General features: G+C 36.5%; 1 protein-coding gene and 1 long non-coding RNA gene across 3 annotated transcripts; both read left to right on the top strand.

Moving 5' to 3' along the window:
• The first annotated feature begins 2,665 nt into the window (after positions 1-2,665).
• On the top strand, positions 2,666-6,225 carry LOC130461863 (uncharacterized). 2 transcript variants are annotated; one of them, XR_008921811.1, is made up of 5 exons: positions 2,666-2,818; positions 3,585-3,824; positions 4,812-4,876; positions 5,701-5,790; positions 6,027-6,224. It is a non-coding gene; the product is annotated as an uncharacterized lncRNA (long non-coding RNA). The 2 variants fall into 2 exon arrangements; XR_008921810.1 differs by having other exon boundaries at positions 2,674-2,818; positions 3,473-3,824; positions 6,027-6,225.
• An 8,365-nt stretch (positions 6,226-14,590) lies between these two features.
• LOC110791691 (protein FAR1-RELATED SEQUENCE 5-like) lies at positions 14,591-15,241 on the top strand. Its single transcript, XM_021996455.2, has 2 exons — positions 14,591-14,603; positions 14,649-15,241. Exons 1-2 carry the CDS (start codon positions 14,591-14,593, stop codon positions 15,239-15,241), a joined length of 606 nt encoding a protein of 201 aa, XP_021852147.2.
• Positions 15,242-16,569: the final 1,328 nt, after the last annotated feature.

Raw genomic sequence — 16,569 nt, 5'->3', positions numbered from 1 at the left:
CTCTATTTTGATGGACTTTTGAAAGTTGATTGATTTCTAGATCAATTCAAGACAAGCTAGTCTTACTTGTTGAAAGTAACAAAAGATATGAACTATTGTTAGAACGCCTAGACGATAGAGTTCAAAGTTAAAGAAAGAGATTTTATGACTTTATTATTTCACCTAGATTTTAGTGAATATTGGTTTATTTACTCAAAGTGATATAAGTTTGAATCTGTTTGGCTAGTTCAAAGATTCAGAAGTATAAATCCCATTTGGCAAGAAATCATAAAGATCTAGGTTAGATCATATTGATGATTACTTAAGTCAAGAATGATCATCAATGGTTGTTTGTAGTAAATTCACAATCTAGCTCCATAAGATATGGCATATCTAAGTTGGAATGATCGAAGTCAATTAGTACTTGATTCGATCAATGATGAATCATAAAGAATTTTCCTATAATTTCTAAACAAAATGCTCAACTACCACCAAACTAAACCAAATTCTTCAAAGCTATTGAAAAGTAATTTCAGAATATCTTTTCATAATATATCTAAAGAAGTCCTAAACTTAGTGAGAGCTTAGTGTTTGTTATTCAACAAACAAAGGCCCAAGTATAGATATATGTTTCATTGTGATTTATTCAAATGAGACACAAGGGTATTGTTTCTACCACGAATTTTTGAGAACATAATGTTTGTTTGCTCGAAATAATGTCCTTTTGGAGATTCGTTTCCAAAATGACAAGTGGGAGAAAATAGACCTCGAAAGTCTTCGAGGCGAACAAAAAACATAGACGGACATTCCGGAGGCTTTTCGAAGTTCTTCAGAAAATCCGAACACATATTCTTAAGGACTTTAGAAGTGGCTTTAAAGAATAGACATCTCTTAGAAGACTTTACAAGTGCTTCAAGGAGAACAGAATATTCAAAGGACTTTCAAGTGGCTATTGATATTCTATTGTTTGATGTTCTATACCCAAGTAGGCATAGAGTTCAAGTCACTGGAACTATGAGATTCTTCAATTAGATAGTGAAGAAACATGGAGTTCAGGTCACTGAAGCTATGCGATTCTTCTATTAGATAGTGAAGAAACCTACGACTTGTAGTTAAACTATTATCATGTAGATTAATGAGTTTGTGACCTGTAAGAAAGCTATGACGAAACCCAGATTCCCTAAAATGGTTAGAGGCCATGTATAGACTCAAATGTTTTAAATGGTTAGAGGCCATAAAACATACTCAATGTTTTGATGACAAAATTGAAATTTTGTTGATTTGCAAGAATAGTTTCACACTATTGGTTGCAAGTTTGTTTTAAGGATAAAAACCATTAAACATGAAGTTGTGTTCACACACAAAGCTAGATTGGTTGCTAAAGGTTACAAGCAAATTCACGGTGTGGATTGTGTTGAAACCTCATGCAAAATCGTAATGCTTAAGTCTATAATTCAAGCAATGATTGCATATTGGTACATATGGCAATTGGATGACAAAACGTATTCCTCAATCAAATGTTGGAAGAATACTATGTACATGGCATGTCATAGGATTTGTGGATCCAAATAATTCTTGAAATGAATGCTAGCTTATGAAATCTAAGTACAGATTTAAGCAAGCAATTGGGAATTGGAATTGTATTTTAGTGAAGCTAATAAGTAGTTTAGTTTCATAAAATGTACATGATTCTTATAGATATATAAGAAGTTTAGTGGGAGTACATAAAACTTAATTGGTCCTATGTGTATCACACACATATCTCTCTATTGTGAAATAACATTCAAATGCTAATGACTTAGATTTGAAATTATTCATCAATGACGGACCAAGGGGAAACTTAGTACATACTGGGTAATAAGATCTATTTACAAAGATCTTATAATATTGTTTTGGATTAAGTAATGGCATTTACTAAATCAAACACGAAAGACTCCATTGGAGACATTCGACCCATATGAATAAATCTAAGTAAAGGATGTTTGAACTATGTATAAGCATTTACTAAGTTAAACATCAAAGGATCTAAGTGAGATTCTTAACCTATATTATATGTCAAAGAATTTAGCTGGATTTAGTATCTACTGAAACTAGATAAGCTAAAGTTACATGAATAGAATTCAATTGGGAATTATTCTGCAAAAGAATTTATCATGTATGATATAATATGAGGATCGCCAAAAACGTATCGTAAGGCTTTAGGCATGACGAACATATACCAATCTCTATTGATCTAAGTGAAGATCAACTAGATTGAGATCAAGGAAAACTTATGATACTTGAAGAGGTACATAAGATTAGTTCTTGATTCAAGGAAATAAGGATATGCTAAATATTGATGCTACACGTATAAACACTGGTAAAGGATCAAGAAAGATCCCTTTGGAGTTAACCATTGGCAAGGACGAGCTATAGACACTACTACAAAAATATCATTTAACAGCGTTAATTTAACAGCGCTTTTTACCCTTATGCTGTTAAAGATATCAAATATAATATATTACAGCGCTTATAATAAACGCGCTATCATAAATGCTCATATTACAACGCTTACTCGATATGCCCTGTCATATTTGCAGATGTATAACAACGCTCCAACAACCAACGCTGTCAAATAATATACGAAAAAAAACCTAACACACTCTCAAAACATAAAACAACCGCTTTCTTCCTCCCTCGTTTATTCCCTGCAAAACCCTTATACTGTCAATACTCTCAAATCTCAATCGATCACAACCGGAGCGGCGAAACCCACGGCGGAGATTTCCTTCACGCGGTGTTTCCCTTCGCCTGGCGGCGCTTCCCTTCTCACGGCAAGATTGAATAATCGAATTGGAAGGTATACTCCATAGAGTTCAATGAATTTTGCTAATTTATGTTTGGGTTGTTTTTAATTTTGCGTTTTAAGTGTGCGATTATAGTTAATTAATTTTCTTGAATTGGTTTTGTTGGGAAGGGGGTTTGAATTCAATTACGATTGTTTTAATTATGGGTTTTAGGTTTTGGTTTTCCTCACTCCCGTCGTTCTTCGCGAATGCCGTCGCATAATTTCCCAGGGCGAGGTCGTTTTCCCTCTCCTCCTTTTTATCTACATTGTTTCTTTGATTCGTTGATAAAAACTAGGGTTTGGGGTTTCAATTTGTTGGGCAAGGGTTTAAATTTTGAAGCCCGAATTTGTAATGAAAACTCTAATTCTAGTCATTTCTTCTTATTTCGTTGCACTAGTCTGAATATACTAATTGATATGCAAGGTTTTGCACCTGAATGGTCAATTAGGTCGTTAGGGGTTAGGAATTGGGATAATTATATCCAAGTTAATTATGGAAGCTCATAAGTAACTTCTCTTATCTATTCATAGTATTCACTTGTCCTGAAACTATCAGCACCGCTCCATTAGTGCTCCATCCAAATTTCCAGTGTTGCATAATCAGTCAAAGTTTCTCTTTATGTTTGTCTGGTACACTATTAAGTTCTCTTCATCCCTTCAATGCAGATTTTCTCATACTATTTTTCACAGAGGCTCTCTTCTACTGTGGTGTCGCAATTTTTCTTTTCCTTATTCACTCTCTGCGTAGCCCCGCTAAAAGTGTTCCTGTTGCCAGCAGTTGTGGAAAGCTAACCACTCAGATGGGGAGTCGTATATCTTCAGTTGCTATTTTGATGCTTAGACAGCTTAGTCTTATTATTCCAATGGTGACAATGGTTTTGTTTGGCCGTGGACTGGTCCTGCAGCATCAGCTTCTCTAGCTCCTTACTTGGTTGGTATTGTTGTACAGTTTGCATTCGAGCAGTATGCAAAATATACGAAATCACCTTCCTGGGCCGTCATTCTAGTTGTATTTCAGGTGAAGTACTCTAAAATGTTTCCTTTGATTAGTACAAAGTATTGAACTATAGACTAATATTCTTCCCTTAGCTTGCCTTTTTATACCTTTTGTGAGAAATATACTTGATTTGTGTTTGTAATGTATGTGAGCTTATTGATATTAGTTGCACCAGATTATGGTTCGTTTTCCAAAATTTTCCCTTGATTCGTTTTTTGGGAATTGACGATTAGTGCTTTGACATGAAACATGTATATAGACTGCATCAACTAAATCGAGCCGCACAACTGGTAACTGCTCTATCTTTCACAGTTAGAGGAGCTGAGATTAATACACACAACTTGGCCAATGGATGCAGCTAAAGAACCTCCCCCAACTCTGGAAACAACAATGTCCTACTTACAAAAATATCTGAGTGAACGACCCAAATGAAGTACGAAGAATGAAACAACCAGTTTACATACAAAGAAAAGGGTTGCAAGAGCTACTTAGTACTCCATGTTTAGACGGATCAGGAAGTTAACTTAGTACATAGTAATTTGAGTTACTTAGTACTCCATGTTTAGACAGATCAGGAAGTTAACTTAGTTATGTTCTTCTAACAAGAGCCTTATAGGTTGGCTTTGCCATGTTGCAGAGGGACTAGTGAGATTCCCCCCCCCCCCCTACACCCACCCCTTATAGTTTCTTCTGTTAGCATAAAGAAGTTACTTTCTTTTTCAAGCTGGCAGTAGCTTCTTTATGCTGACACAAAAGACAACTATAACCCAATAGTAATCAGTGAGGAGGTTCAGATGCAATGGCAGTTCTGCCACAGCAACAATAACCCAAGCTTGCAGTAGCTTCTTCATTTTTCTCACTTATATATTGCACTGTGAAATTTAACAGAGTAGATTTACACTTTATCTCCCTCAGGCCTCAACAATGATGTTTTATGTTTGTATCGATATTCAAGTGTTGGTTTGTTTTTAAGGGTGAAAAAGTGATACTTTCTTGTTGTAAGTGTAGGTGTGACTCATGTGGGTGGAGACATGTTCAAATTGATTCCTTCTGGTGATGCAATCTTCATGAAGGTACTTCCTCTTCATTGTTTGTTTAGTATACATCCTTACATATTTGCTGCCGTGATTTATAACCTCTTCTGCCTAACATTTAATTGATCAGTCTAAATGCATATAAAGATACGGTGATGCATCAGACCTAAAGGATGTAAAATTTAATGGAAAGAACTAAAAATGAACGTAACTAAGAGAAATGGAGCTTCAGTTAGTTAGAAAAGGTTGCCTATAATTTACAGCCAGCTCTTATTTATATTTCCTGGTGAAATGCAGGCAGCTCTTGTTGTTTAGTTATGTTTTAAATCTGACTTAATTTTTTGTTTTGACAACGTAACAAACAACAAAAGGGCTAAAGTATTGCGGTTGTAGCTAGGCTATGGGGCTGAATTAATAAAGAACGACGCACTTTCCTACACAAAATATAATCAAAATTAAGAGTAACAGATCGTATGTCCTCTATTATTATGTGTATCTTCTAGGGTGCTTGTGTTGGATCATAAACGGAAGTGATGATATTGATGCAGTCTGTGATGATTTCTATATGCTTGCAAATAACTCAAAATGGACCTAGTTAACCCAAAAGAACCTCCAAAAGACTCTTTATTTATGTTTACAATTACAATAATAAATAATAATATATCTAACTTAATTTAGATAATCGACTGAAATTGACTGATCAAATATCGTTATATGGTAAGAAGAAGGCGTCTATAAGAAGAGTACCTGGTTTTCAGGTGGTTATCTAGAATTTAGTATCTTTTGCCTTTTTCTGTTCAACTCCTATGTTATCTACCTAGTGTTTCGTAATGTTGATTTTGATTTGTGTATAATTGACCTAGTTTTCCCCTGGTGACCCAAGCAAGTTCATGGTTACTATTGCTGATTCCCAGGTCCGGATACTGGGGTTAATGTAATATGTAAATATAAAGGTTGGTTACTCATCTCTGAGTTAATTCTGTTTGAGGCTTCTTCTGAGTCATCTTCACTTAATCAGTATTGAAAGTATAATAGTTGTTTGGTTGCATGTTACAAATCACATTTCCAGGAAGTTTTGCAAATTCAAATTCCCGAAAGTTGTTGAACATTATGCAGTTTTATTTGTACAAAGTTGCTCAGTGAATTTTATTTCTGTCCTAATTTCTGTTATGTTATTTTCTGTTATCAGGTCTTCGAAATGCAAGAAGTCAGATCTCTGCATCATTTACATCAGATGGGAAACACATTATCTCAGCCAGTGAAGACTCTTCTGTTTATGTGTTGGAATCCAATAAATCAGACACATGTCATACAACAATTTCATCTCACTTCAGAAGCAAGAACTCATTGGGTGCGCTATGTTGTTCAACAAATATATCGTAGACAGATTGCATTGAAGGAATCAAAAATATACTCCGTACAACTCTATTAATTAATGTGTTTTGCATAGTTTAATGTCGTGGTCTGATTTTAGAACATATTTATGTAATCAGTTATATTATAATGACAATTGCAAAAAAAAAAAATTATTGGAGGTTTGAAATTAATGTTTAACCACTATATTATTCACATGGTGTTATTATGAACCTGGTATAGTTTTGTGGTATCATAAAATGAAATATATGGCATAACCAAAAAAAAATATTTTTAAAAATGATAAAAATCACTTTAACAGCGCTTCTAGGATATCCGCTATTACAAAATAATTTAAAAGTTGGCGGTTAAAGTTTTGACAGCATACCTTTAATAGCGCTTCTAATGTGCTGTAAAATAATAATTTGAATTATCCTAAAGGGACCTTTGACAGCGCTTCTAGCAAGCGCTGTTAAATGTGCCTTTTTCTTTTAACAGCGGAGCGATTAACAGCGCTCTTAGAAGCGCTGTTAAATGCAAAAACAAGCGTTGTTAAATGGTATTTCTGTAGTAGTGAGAGCATCGTGTTTTGAAATGGCAACATGGATTGGAGACCATGAGTTATTGCGTGGGAAATTAAATATTAATTTCTATGTTCTGAGATACAGCTGAAAAGTCTTCCACATATTTGTGAACTATTTGGATACGTAAATCCAAACAAAGCATCACTAGCAACCTAAACAGTTGAAGTAAAAGTACTTATTGCCTAAGAAGCAATAAAACAGAGTTGTTTATGTTAATGAGTTGTTCATTGAACTTGGGTGAATCACATGTCTGCTGACTTGATGGTTCTTCATTGCAAAATGCGTAGAACCATTAATAAAGCAAGAAAAGACTAGATCACAAAATAAACATACTCAAAAGATCTTATCATCTATCTCGAAAAACAATCGATGAAAAGGATATTAAGATTGGCAAAGCATGATAACTAAACCTATGCAACAAGTGAGAATTAACACTCACATTGTGGCACTGGAAATCAAGCATAGCTTTGAATTCCATTAATTATTTTAAAGATGGGTTTGAGACCCATGGTTGTAAAACATTGGGGTTGAACATTTATCATATATGAAATGTATTTTCATATTCCATTTAATCTTGGTTTAGTATTAAATGATGAGTCCCTTCAATTTGACGATATATTCAAGATAGACTGTTAGGACCAGTCCTGTAACTAAGAAATGTCTATCAAGTGAACTTGAATGTCAAAAGTTGAAAATGGTCCCTGGTCGGAGTTTTCTATAAAGATGGACGCATAGAAAACGTTAGACGACTAGAATGCAAGATGACTAGTAGTTCTGTTTCTTGAACTATGTGGACATGGAAATGTCGTAATCATTTGCATAGATACTTACTTCGGGAAGACTAGTATCGGACAGTCCTATGAAACTTTACTGTAAGAGATGAAAATCTGTCATAAGTAAATTTCATTAAAATTATTAGACACTAATCCTCAATACCTGAGTGATTTGAGATTACTTGTTTGAGAACTGCTTACTTTGACGTTGTCAACCGTCGCACCGTAAAAGGAGGCTATAAAGGCAACGCTCAGGTAATCACCTATCAAACGAAGTCTAATCTCAAGATCTCGAGATTGGGATTGTCCTCCCATAAATCGGGATGAGATGCTGAAAGTTGCACAAGGCCACTCGGAGAGCTAGAAACTGTAAAATGCATGGCCGTGCTCAGATGAATCATAGGCTATGATTATCTGTTTATTTGATCAGTTGAACTCTGAAACCAAGAAACACCTCTGGACATAATAAGGATGACAACTCTTACCTTATGTTCAAGAGCAAGCATCGAGCGACAAAGGAATTAGGAAATGCACACTTGTCCATAAGGACAAGTGGGAGACTGAAGGAAATAATTCCCTTGGTCCAAGTATGCATTTATTGATAAGTCTAATAAATGCGGTTCAGTATTAATTAACAAGTTAATAATTCAGTGAGATCAAGTGAGCTGAATGCCTAGCTAGAGGCCGCTTCAGTTCAAGTGGAATTAATGATATTAATCCACAGCTTACTCTTGACTGAACCCGTAGGGTCACACAAATAGTACGTAAACGGATCACGTTTAATGGCATTAAATACTCCATCTATGGATATTCAGAATCGACGGATCTTGGTTTCAGTGGGAGCTGAGATCGTCAAAGGCAAGTAAATGAATACTCCGGAAACGATGATATTGTCGGAAACGGAAATATGGATCGTATCGGAAATATAAATATTATCCAAGTCGTAGATGTTGCCGGAAACGGAAACATGGTACGTATCGGAAAATATTATCGGAAATGGAAATATTACCGGAATCAGAAATATTGCCGGAAACGGAAATATTGTCAGAATCGAAAATATTATAGGAATCGGAAAATAATTCCGGAAACGAAAATATTAAATATTTGTTCGAAACGGAAATTTATTCCGGAATCGGAAATGTTAAATATTGTTCGTATCGGAAATGAATTCCGGAATCGGGAATTTAATCGGAAGCGTATCGTACGAATTAGCATCGGACGAGGCTTGCAAGACGAAGGCCCAGCACGAAGCTAGGCCGTCGCCCAGCATGCCACACGCATCAAACAAACACGCCAAGGCCTCGACCAAGCCCAGCGCAAGGCCAGGCCCAGCCAAGGCTTGGCGCGCGAGCATGGATCAGCGAATGGGCTGCGAGATGGGCCTCGGCGTCGTGCAGCTCGCGTGGGCCGCGAGGCATGCGCGCGGGCTGTGCGGTGCTCGTGCGGTGCTCGTGTGCGTGCTATACGAATCCTAGAGCTATTAGAATTCGTGCATTGATTAAATCCTAATCCTAAAAGATTAAATTAATTATTTAGAGTTCTAAAGGGATTCTAATTAATTAATTAGTATTCTAACAGGATTCGAAATCCTTTCCATGGTTCTATAAATATATGCCTAGGGTCATAAATTTATACACGAGTTTTTAACAAGTATTCATACAATAAAAGCTGTGATTTTTGAGCAGAAAAATCAGCCATATTACTTGCCCATTTAGCCAAAAATTATAGTACCTTAATGGCGATTCTAGTTGGTCAATCTTAAGGCGGATCCGGACGTGCTGTGGACTATCTACGGAGGGACGACACTTGTAGTCCTAAAGACTTGTTCTTGTTCGGTTCGGGCGCAGCTAGGGAGGGCACGCTACAAAGTGTATGCATCTAAATTATGCTAGCTGATTATGTGTAAATAATATGTTTCCTGGCATTAAGGTTTTTCCGCATGATTTATGTTTTTCATATGTATCATAACTTAACATATAGTACATATTTAGGCAAAAATGACGTTTTCGAACCCAACTTTTAACTAAACAACTTAAGGAATGTTTTCAAACTTATTACATGTCTCATATGCATATTTATAACTTTCTAAGACTCGTACTAATCTATTATTCCACATTTAAGGCTAATTGGGTCGTTATAGTACATATTTAGGCAAAAATGACGTTTTCGAACCCAACTTTTAACTAAACAACTTAAGGAATGTTTTCAAACTTATTACATGTCTCATATGCATAGTTATAACTTTCTAAGACTCGGACTAATCTATTATTCCACATTCAAGGCTAATTGGGTCGTTATAGTACATATTTAGGCAAAAATGAAGTTTTCGAACCCAAGTTTTAACTAATCTACAAATTAACTTGGTGAGAAAAAGAGTTGCCAAAATAGTACCTATCTCACTATTTCTCTTTTTCAACATAAAATCCTTCATCATGATCTCGGCGCTTATAACTCATGTCAACATCGTCAATTATTTGAGGGATATGCCAGGAGGAAGGTGGAATCTCATTAAACTGCTCATCATATTCTTCTTCATCATCTACATCCTCAACGCCAAGTATTCTTCTTTTGCCTTCCAGAACAACTGACCAACTACGATCGACAGGGTCAACCATGTAAAAGATTTGTTTTGCCTGTGATGCTAATATTAAAGGATCTGCAAGATGCCCAACTCGACTAAAGTTTACAAGTGTCAGGCACCCATGTTCATCCTTTTTGGCACCGCGACTAATATCAACCCACTTGCACCGGAATAGAGGAATCTTAAAATACTTATATTCCAACTCTAATATTTCTTCAATGACTCCATAATAAGAGTTCGTCTTATCTACAAGTGTCCTATCTTTTACACTAGCATACTCCGAAGACAAACATATTGCCGTAACACCACTATTTTGCATCGTCGTTTTGTCATCTTGTCGCTTCGTGTAAAAAGAATAGCCATTGATGTCGTACCCCTCATAAGAGATGACTTGACATTTAGGACCATATGCCAACCATCTCACCATGTCAGATACCTCATTAGGCGTGTCGGAAAATTGATCCATCACTCGACTCTTGAACCATGTGAGGAACGAAAGATTATGCTCTTTTATCAGTTGAGGACCATTTTTTGAAGGATATTTCTCTCTAAGAAAGTTCATGTGCTCAGCCACGTATGGATGGACTTCACTAAGATTTTGCACCACAAACAGCTCAACCTTACACATCATTTCAGAACCGATTGATATCCTTTTCCTGCCAATTGTACCTTGACCCCCCAAGTCTCCCATCATGTCTAGACTTTGGTACTCCGACTTCTTTCAAACGTGCCATATATTGAGAAACCTATGCAGCAACTTCCTCCGCGATGGTTCGTTGGACAATACTAGCTTCAGGTTTGGCCGGATTCATCACTCTATCTTTCAAGGTACCCATTTCCCGTTCAAGGGGATACATGTACCTCATACAAACTGGCCCACAAAGCTTGATTTCACGAACAAGATGAATAATCAAATGAGGCATCATGTCAAAGAATGATGGCGGAAAATACTTTTCAAACCGACACATGGTCTCAAGTACATCGGCCTGCAAATCATCCAGTATTGTTGGATTGATCACCTTGCTACAAATTGTGTTGAAAAAGAAACACAATCTTGTAATGGTATACCTCACTTGTGGCGCCAATATCCCTCGAATTGCAACCGGCAGCAATTGTTGCATCAACACGTGACAATCATGAGATTTCATTCCAACTAATTTCAAGTCAGACATGGACACAAGTCTACGAAAATTTGAAGAGTAACCAATAGGGACCTTTAAGCCATGCAAAGACTCACAAAAGCTAGCTTTCTCCTATTTAGACAAGGTGAAGCAAGCTGGGGGAAGGTACCAGCGTTTTCCCCTTTCTTGAGGTTCCAACTCGGAGCGACCCATAGCAGACATATCTTGTCTAACTTTAGGCCCATCCTTCGTTTTTCCTTGCATATTAAACAATGTCCCAACAATGGCATCACAAACATTTTTCTCAATATGCATTACATCCAAACAATACCTAACTTCCAAATCTCTCCAATATGGGAGATCCCAAAAGGTAGACCTCTTCTTGTAACCACCACTTGGCTGACCTTTATAAGGCTTACAAAACTCTGTCTCAATGTCTTTAACCCGTTCATAAACCTCACACGCACATAAGGGGGCAGGAGCTTCTCTCATCTCCACTTTTCCATTAAAAGCTTCCTTCTCTTTTCGAAAGGGGTGATCTTCGGGAAGATACATCCGGCAATCCATGTACACATCTTTCCCACAAAATTTTAGGCGCCTCGAGACCAAATAATCATGACAAACTGGACATGACTTCTTTCCCTTTACAGAATACCCTGACAAATTTCCATAAGCCGGGAAATCATTTATCGCACAAAAAATCATGGAATGTAAAGTGAAATTGGTTTTGGTGTATGCATCAAACATCAACACCCCTTCATCCAACAACAATTTCAAATCTTCAATGAGTGGCTCTCGATACACATCTATGTCATTTCCGGGTTGTTTAGGCCCAGAGATTAAGAGCGACAACATGATGTATCTACGCTTCATGCATAACCAAGGAGGCAAATTGTATATGGTGAGAAGAACCGGCCAAGTGTTATATTGGGTACTAAGTGTCCCAAATGGGTTCATTCCATCCGTGCAAAGACCAAGCTTGAGATTCCGAACTTCTTCCCTAAAGACCTTGTACTTTCGATCAATGTTCCTCCATTGTGGAGAATCAGCAGGATGCCTCATTAACCCATCTTTCTTCCTCCCTTCGGCATGCCACCTCAAGAGTTTTGCAGTTTTCTCTCCTGAGAAAAGGCGCTTAAATCTTGGTATAATTGGAAGATATCAAAGCACCTTAGCTGGAGAAGGTTTCTTCTTAGTTGATGTTGCATCATTCTCCACGATCTTGTAACGGGACAATCCGCATCTTGGACACTCATGCAGATTTGCATACTGCTTTTGATACAACACGCAATCATTTGGACACGCGTGTATCTTCTCATAATCCATACCCAAAGGACACTTAAGCTTCTGGGCCTCATAGTTAGACCTTGGAAGTTTGTTTCCTTCAGGAAGATTACCGGACGTGGCCTCCAAAAACTGTGAAAAACTCTTGTTGGTCCAACCGTTTTCCACCTTTAAGTTGAAATATTCGATGACGGCACCAAGTACAGTTTGTGTAGAACCAGGATATAACGGTGTTGCGGAAGCTTTGATTATACTATCATACATACGGGGACGCTCAACGAAATGATGGTCTTCCACATCATGCATCATATCATCTATCCTATCTTTCTCCTCTTCTTCCTCACTTTCAACACCAATATCATCCTCAATTTCATTTTCATCACCATTATCACAATGATTATGCTGACTCGAGCTCTGCATACTAGAACTTGCCCAATGATCTATGCTCTCACCATGCCATGTCCATGTCGTGTAGTTACTCTTAAAACCGCGACGAAGTATGTGATCAACAATATCATCAATATCCCGATACCCCCTTGAATTATTGCAATCACAACAAGGACACATAATTAAACTTGATTCATGTCCTGATTGATGTTTCAAGGCAACCTTTATGAGCTCTTGAATCCCTTGTAAGAACCTTGTAGAAAATCGTTTACTACCATACATCCAACTCCGATCCATTTTCAACCACTAAAGATAAAAAAATATGACCAAATTTTGTCAAAGGTTAGAATATAAACTAGGCTATTCATATCATTATAAATTCATGGCTTTAGCTTCCAACTAAACCTACCATAACTAATAACAAGCTCCCATAACGTACAATTCATTTCACATCATTCACAAACCAAATTTTGTAGCAAACCCAAAACATGAATTCATACATCACCTAAATTCATTTCATAACCTAAATTCATTTCATAACCTACACAAACCATCTCATAAACCTACACAAACCCAAAACTACATTTCATAACTTTTAATTCAACAAAACTTAAATGTAATAAACAATTAAAATTCAACAAAACCAACCATTATAATAACCTATTCCAATTCATCAAAAACTACAATTAAAATTCAACAAAACCTAAATCCTAAAATGTACCCAATTAAAATTCAACAAATAATATCAACAATTATAATTCAATTAGAATGCATAATTAAAATTCAATCATAATATCCACAATTAAAATTAAAATTAAAATTCACAATTAAAATTCAACTAAATATCTAAATTAAAATTCAATACCTAAGAGAGGAGAGAAGAAAGTGAGGAAGGGCGGCGGAGTGGGCGGCGACGTGGGAGGCTGTCGTGCCGTGGACGACTGTCGTGGGCGGCGGCTCTAAACAGGGAGCAGGCCGACGCGAGGGTGAAGCAGCTCAGTGAGGAGCGAGGGTGAAGCAGGAAGGACAGCCAATGCAAGGCAGAGACAGCAGTGAAGCAAGGACAGAAGAGCGTCGAAGCCGGTGAAGCTGCCGGTGGGTGGGAACAAAAAATTTGGTGGGTTTCCTTTGGGAGTAGCAATGTTGGTTTGACGGCAGTGAAGCAGTGGTTTCGAGCAACCTAAGTCAGAATAGTGAATGCTTGAAAATATTAAGTGAGCGCGAATTTGAAAAAAAAAAAAAATTAATTCTAACACATCTGCGTCGCAGCTTTGTTAATCTGCGAGGCAAATGACTCTATGATACTCCCAGAGTCATTTGCGTCGCAGATTAGTAAAACTGCGACGCACTTGATTGAGTAAATTGCGTCGCAGCTTTGTTAATCTGTGACGCACATGATCTGGGAGCATCCTAGAGTTATTTGCCTCGCAAATTAACAAAGCTGCGACGCAAATGACTAAATTTTATGCTAAAATTTGTCATTTGCGTCAGATGTTCAGAATGGCGACGCAAATGCGGCGATGCAATTAAACGTTTTTCTACTAGTGCATATTTCACTTATATTATGAACATGATTTTTGTTATTCACTTTTGTGAATATTTTGTTGTGGTTATTACGTTTTTATTACAACACATGTATTGATGTTTGTTATTATGAACATTTTGTTTTAATGTATGAACATTGTACATTTTAAATTGAACATCATCTTTACCCTTTATTTTTGACAGTGTCTAAAGAAGTAGTAGTGGTCGAAGAAGCATCTGCATCAGAATTAATGTTAAAAGAAGTTAGGAGTGATGATGAAGCTTATGAAATGTATAATGATTATGCATTTAGGAAGGGTTTCAGTATTTGTAAGGGATTAATTAGGACTAGTCGTAGAACTGGTTTGTGGATTATGCGCAGATTTCTTTGTTCTAATTCTGGCTTTGAAGATGTTAAGAAGGAAACATTGAGGAAGTATGAGAGGTCTGAAATGCGTACAGGTTGTACTGCTTTTACTCAGTTTTCTATTACCAAGGATGGTGTTTGGGCTGTTGCGAGGCATAACATGACTCACAATCATCATATGATTCCCGCTAACAAGAGATACTTGCTTAGGTCTCAAAGAGATATTACAGGGGAGCAGCTCAAGTATCTTAGTGCAATGAAAGCCAGTGGTTGTAGAGTGTCTGATCTGCTTCGTGCAATGAGAAAAGAAGTCGGAGGATCTCCTAATTTAGGGTTTATTACTGCTGATGCATACCATGCTTTGGCTGCTGAAAAGGCAATGAAACTTGATGGTAAAGACTGTAATCAGTTAATTAGGTACTTTGCTTAAAGACAATCTTCCGAGAGTGATTTTTATTACGATTTTGAGTTAGATGAACATGGACATTTAATTAGTTTCTTTTGGAGGGATGGAAGGATGAAAAGGGATTATGAATATTTTGGCGATTTATTGGTGTTTGATACGACATACCGGACAAATCGGTATGATATGATATGTGCACCATTTGTTGGAATGAATCATCATTGCAATAATGTTGTTTTTGGTTTGGGGTTCCTGGTTAATGAGCGTATTCCTTCTTTTATTTGGTTGTTTAAATCTTTTTTGCGATCAATGGGTGGTGGAATACCCCAAACTATAATGACAGATCAAGCTCTTGAGCCCTTTGCAGTTTTGTGCTCAACATAGACAAGTTAGCACCTAAATTGTTCATTAACATAATGAAGTCCATCATGAAATCCTGTAAAAAATAATCATGTAAATATTTCAAATATGAACATCCAATATTTATCGAGTTTGACATCCAATATTTACCTTCGGGTTTTCTTGTTGTTGAACATTATGTGCTTCTCCTTGCACAGGTTGTTGCACAGGTTCTCCTTGCACAGCTTCTCCTTGCACATTATGAGGCACGTTTTCTTGAGGCACTTCCTGTCCCGACAATAGTATTCTGTCAAGAATACGGCCAAGCCCATACCCTTTCCTTTCTTCTATAATTCTATCTTTGACCATTTTCTTTGTCCAAGTTGATATTAGGGGAAACGTTCTTGGTTGTTCTACCCTTTTCTTCATGACGCGGTCGAAGTAGAATAGCTATGCATTAAAATTAAAAAACGTATTAATTGTAAAAAAGATTTGAACATGACTAGTTAAAAATTGAATATTTGTTTCTGGTAATGACAATGAGTTAAATTAGACATGACTGTATACTGAGCATGATGTATTTAAAGTTGAACATGTTGTATTAAAAGTTGCACATGATGCATTAAAATTTGAACATATTGAATTAAAAGTATGAAACATAACATGGAATCATTGAACATTAAACAATTGAGCATGATGCATTAAAAGTTGAACATATATATTGAATTAAAAGTTGCACATGAGTATGAAACATAACATGGAATGTTTGAACATAAAACAATTGAACATGATGCATTAAAAGTTGAATATCAGGTAATGAACATTGAATTAAAAAAGTATGAAAACTAACATGCAATCATTGAACATAAAAACAATTGAACATGATGCATTAAAAGTTAAATTACTTTAAATAATCCAACTTTTCAACGGTTATCCGTTATTAATCCAACCTTTGGATTATTATCTAATAATTCAACCTTTGTATCCCATTAACTTTTATTGCACCTAACCGGTCA

The sequence above is a fragment of the Spinacia oleracea genome, chromosome 5 (genome assembly GCF_020520425.1).
Source record: "Spinacia oleracea cultivar Varoflay chromosome 5, BTI_SOV_V1, whole genome shotgun sequence".
NCBI classification, from domain to species: Eukaryota; Viridiplantae; Streptophyta; class Magnoliopsida; order Caryophyllales; family Amaranthaceae; genus Spinacia; species Spinacia oleracea.
This window is presented reverse-complemented; position numbering and strand designations above follow the sequence as displayed.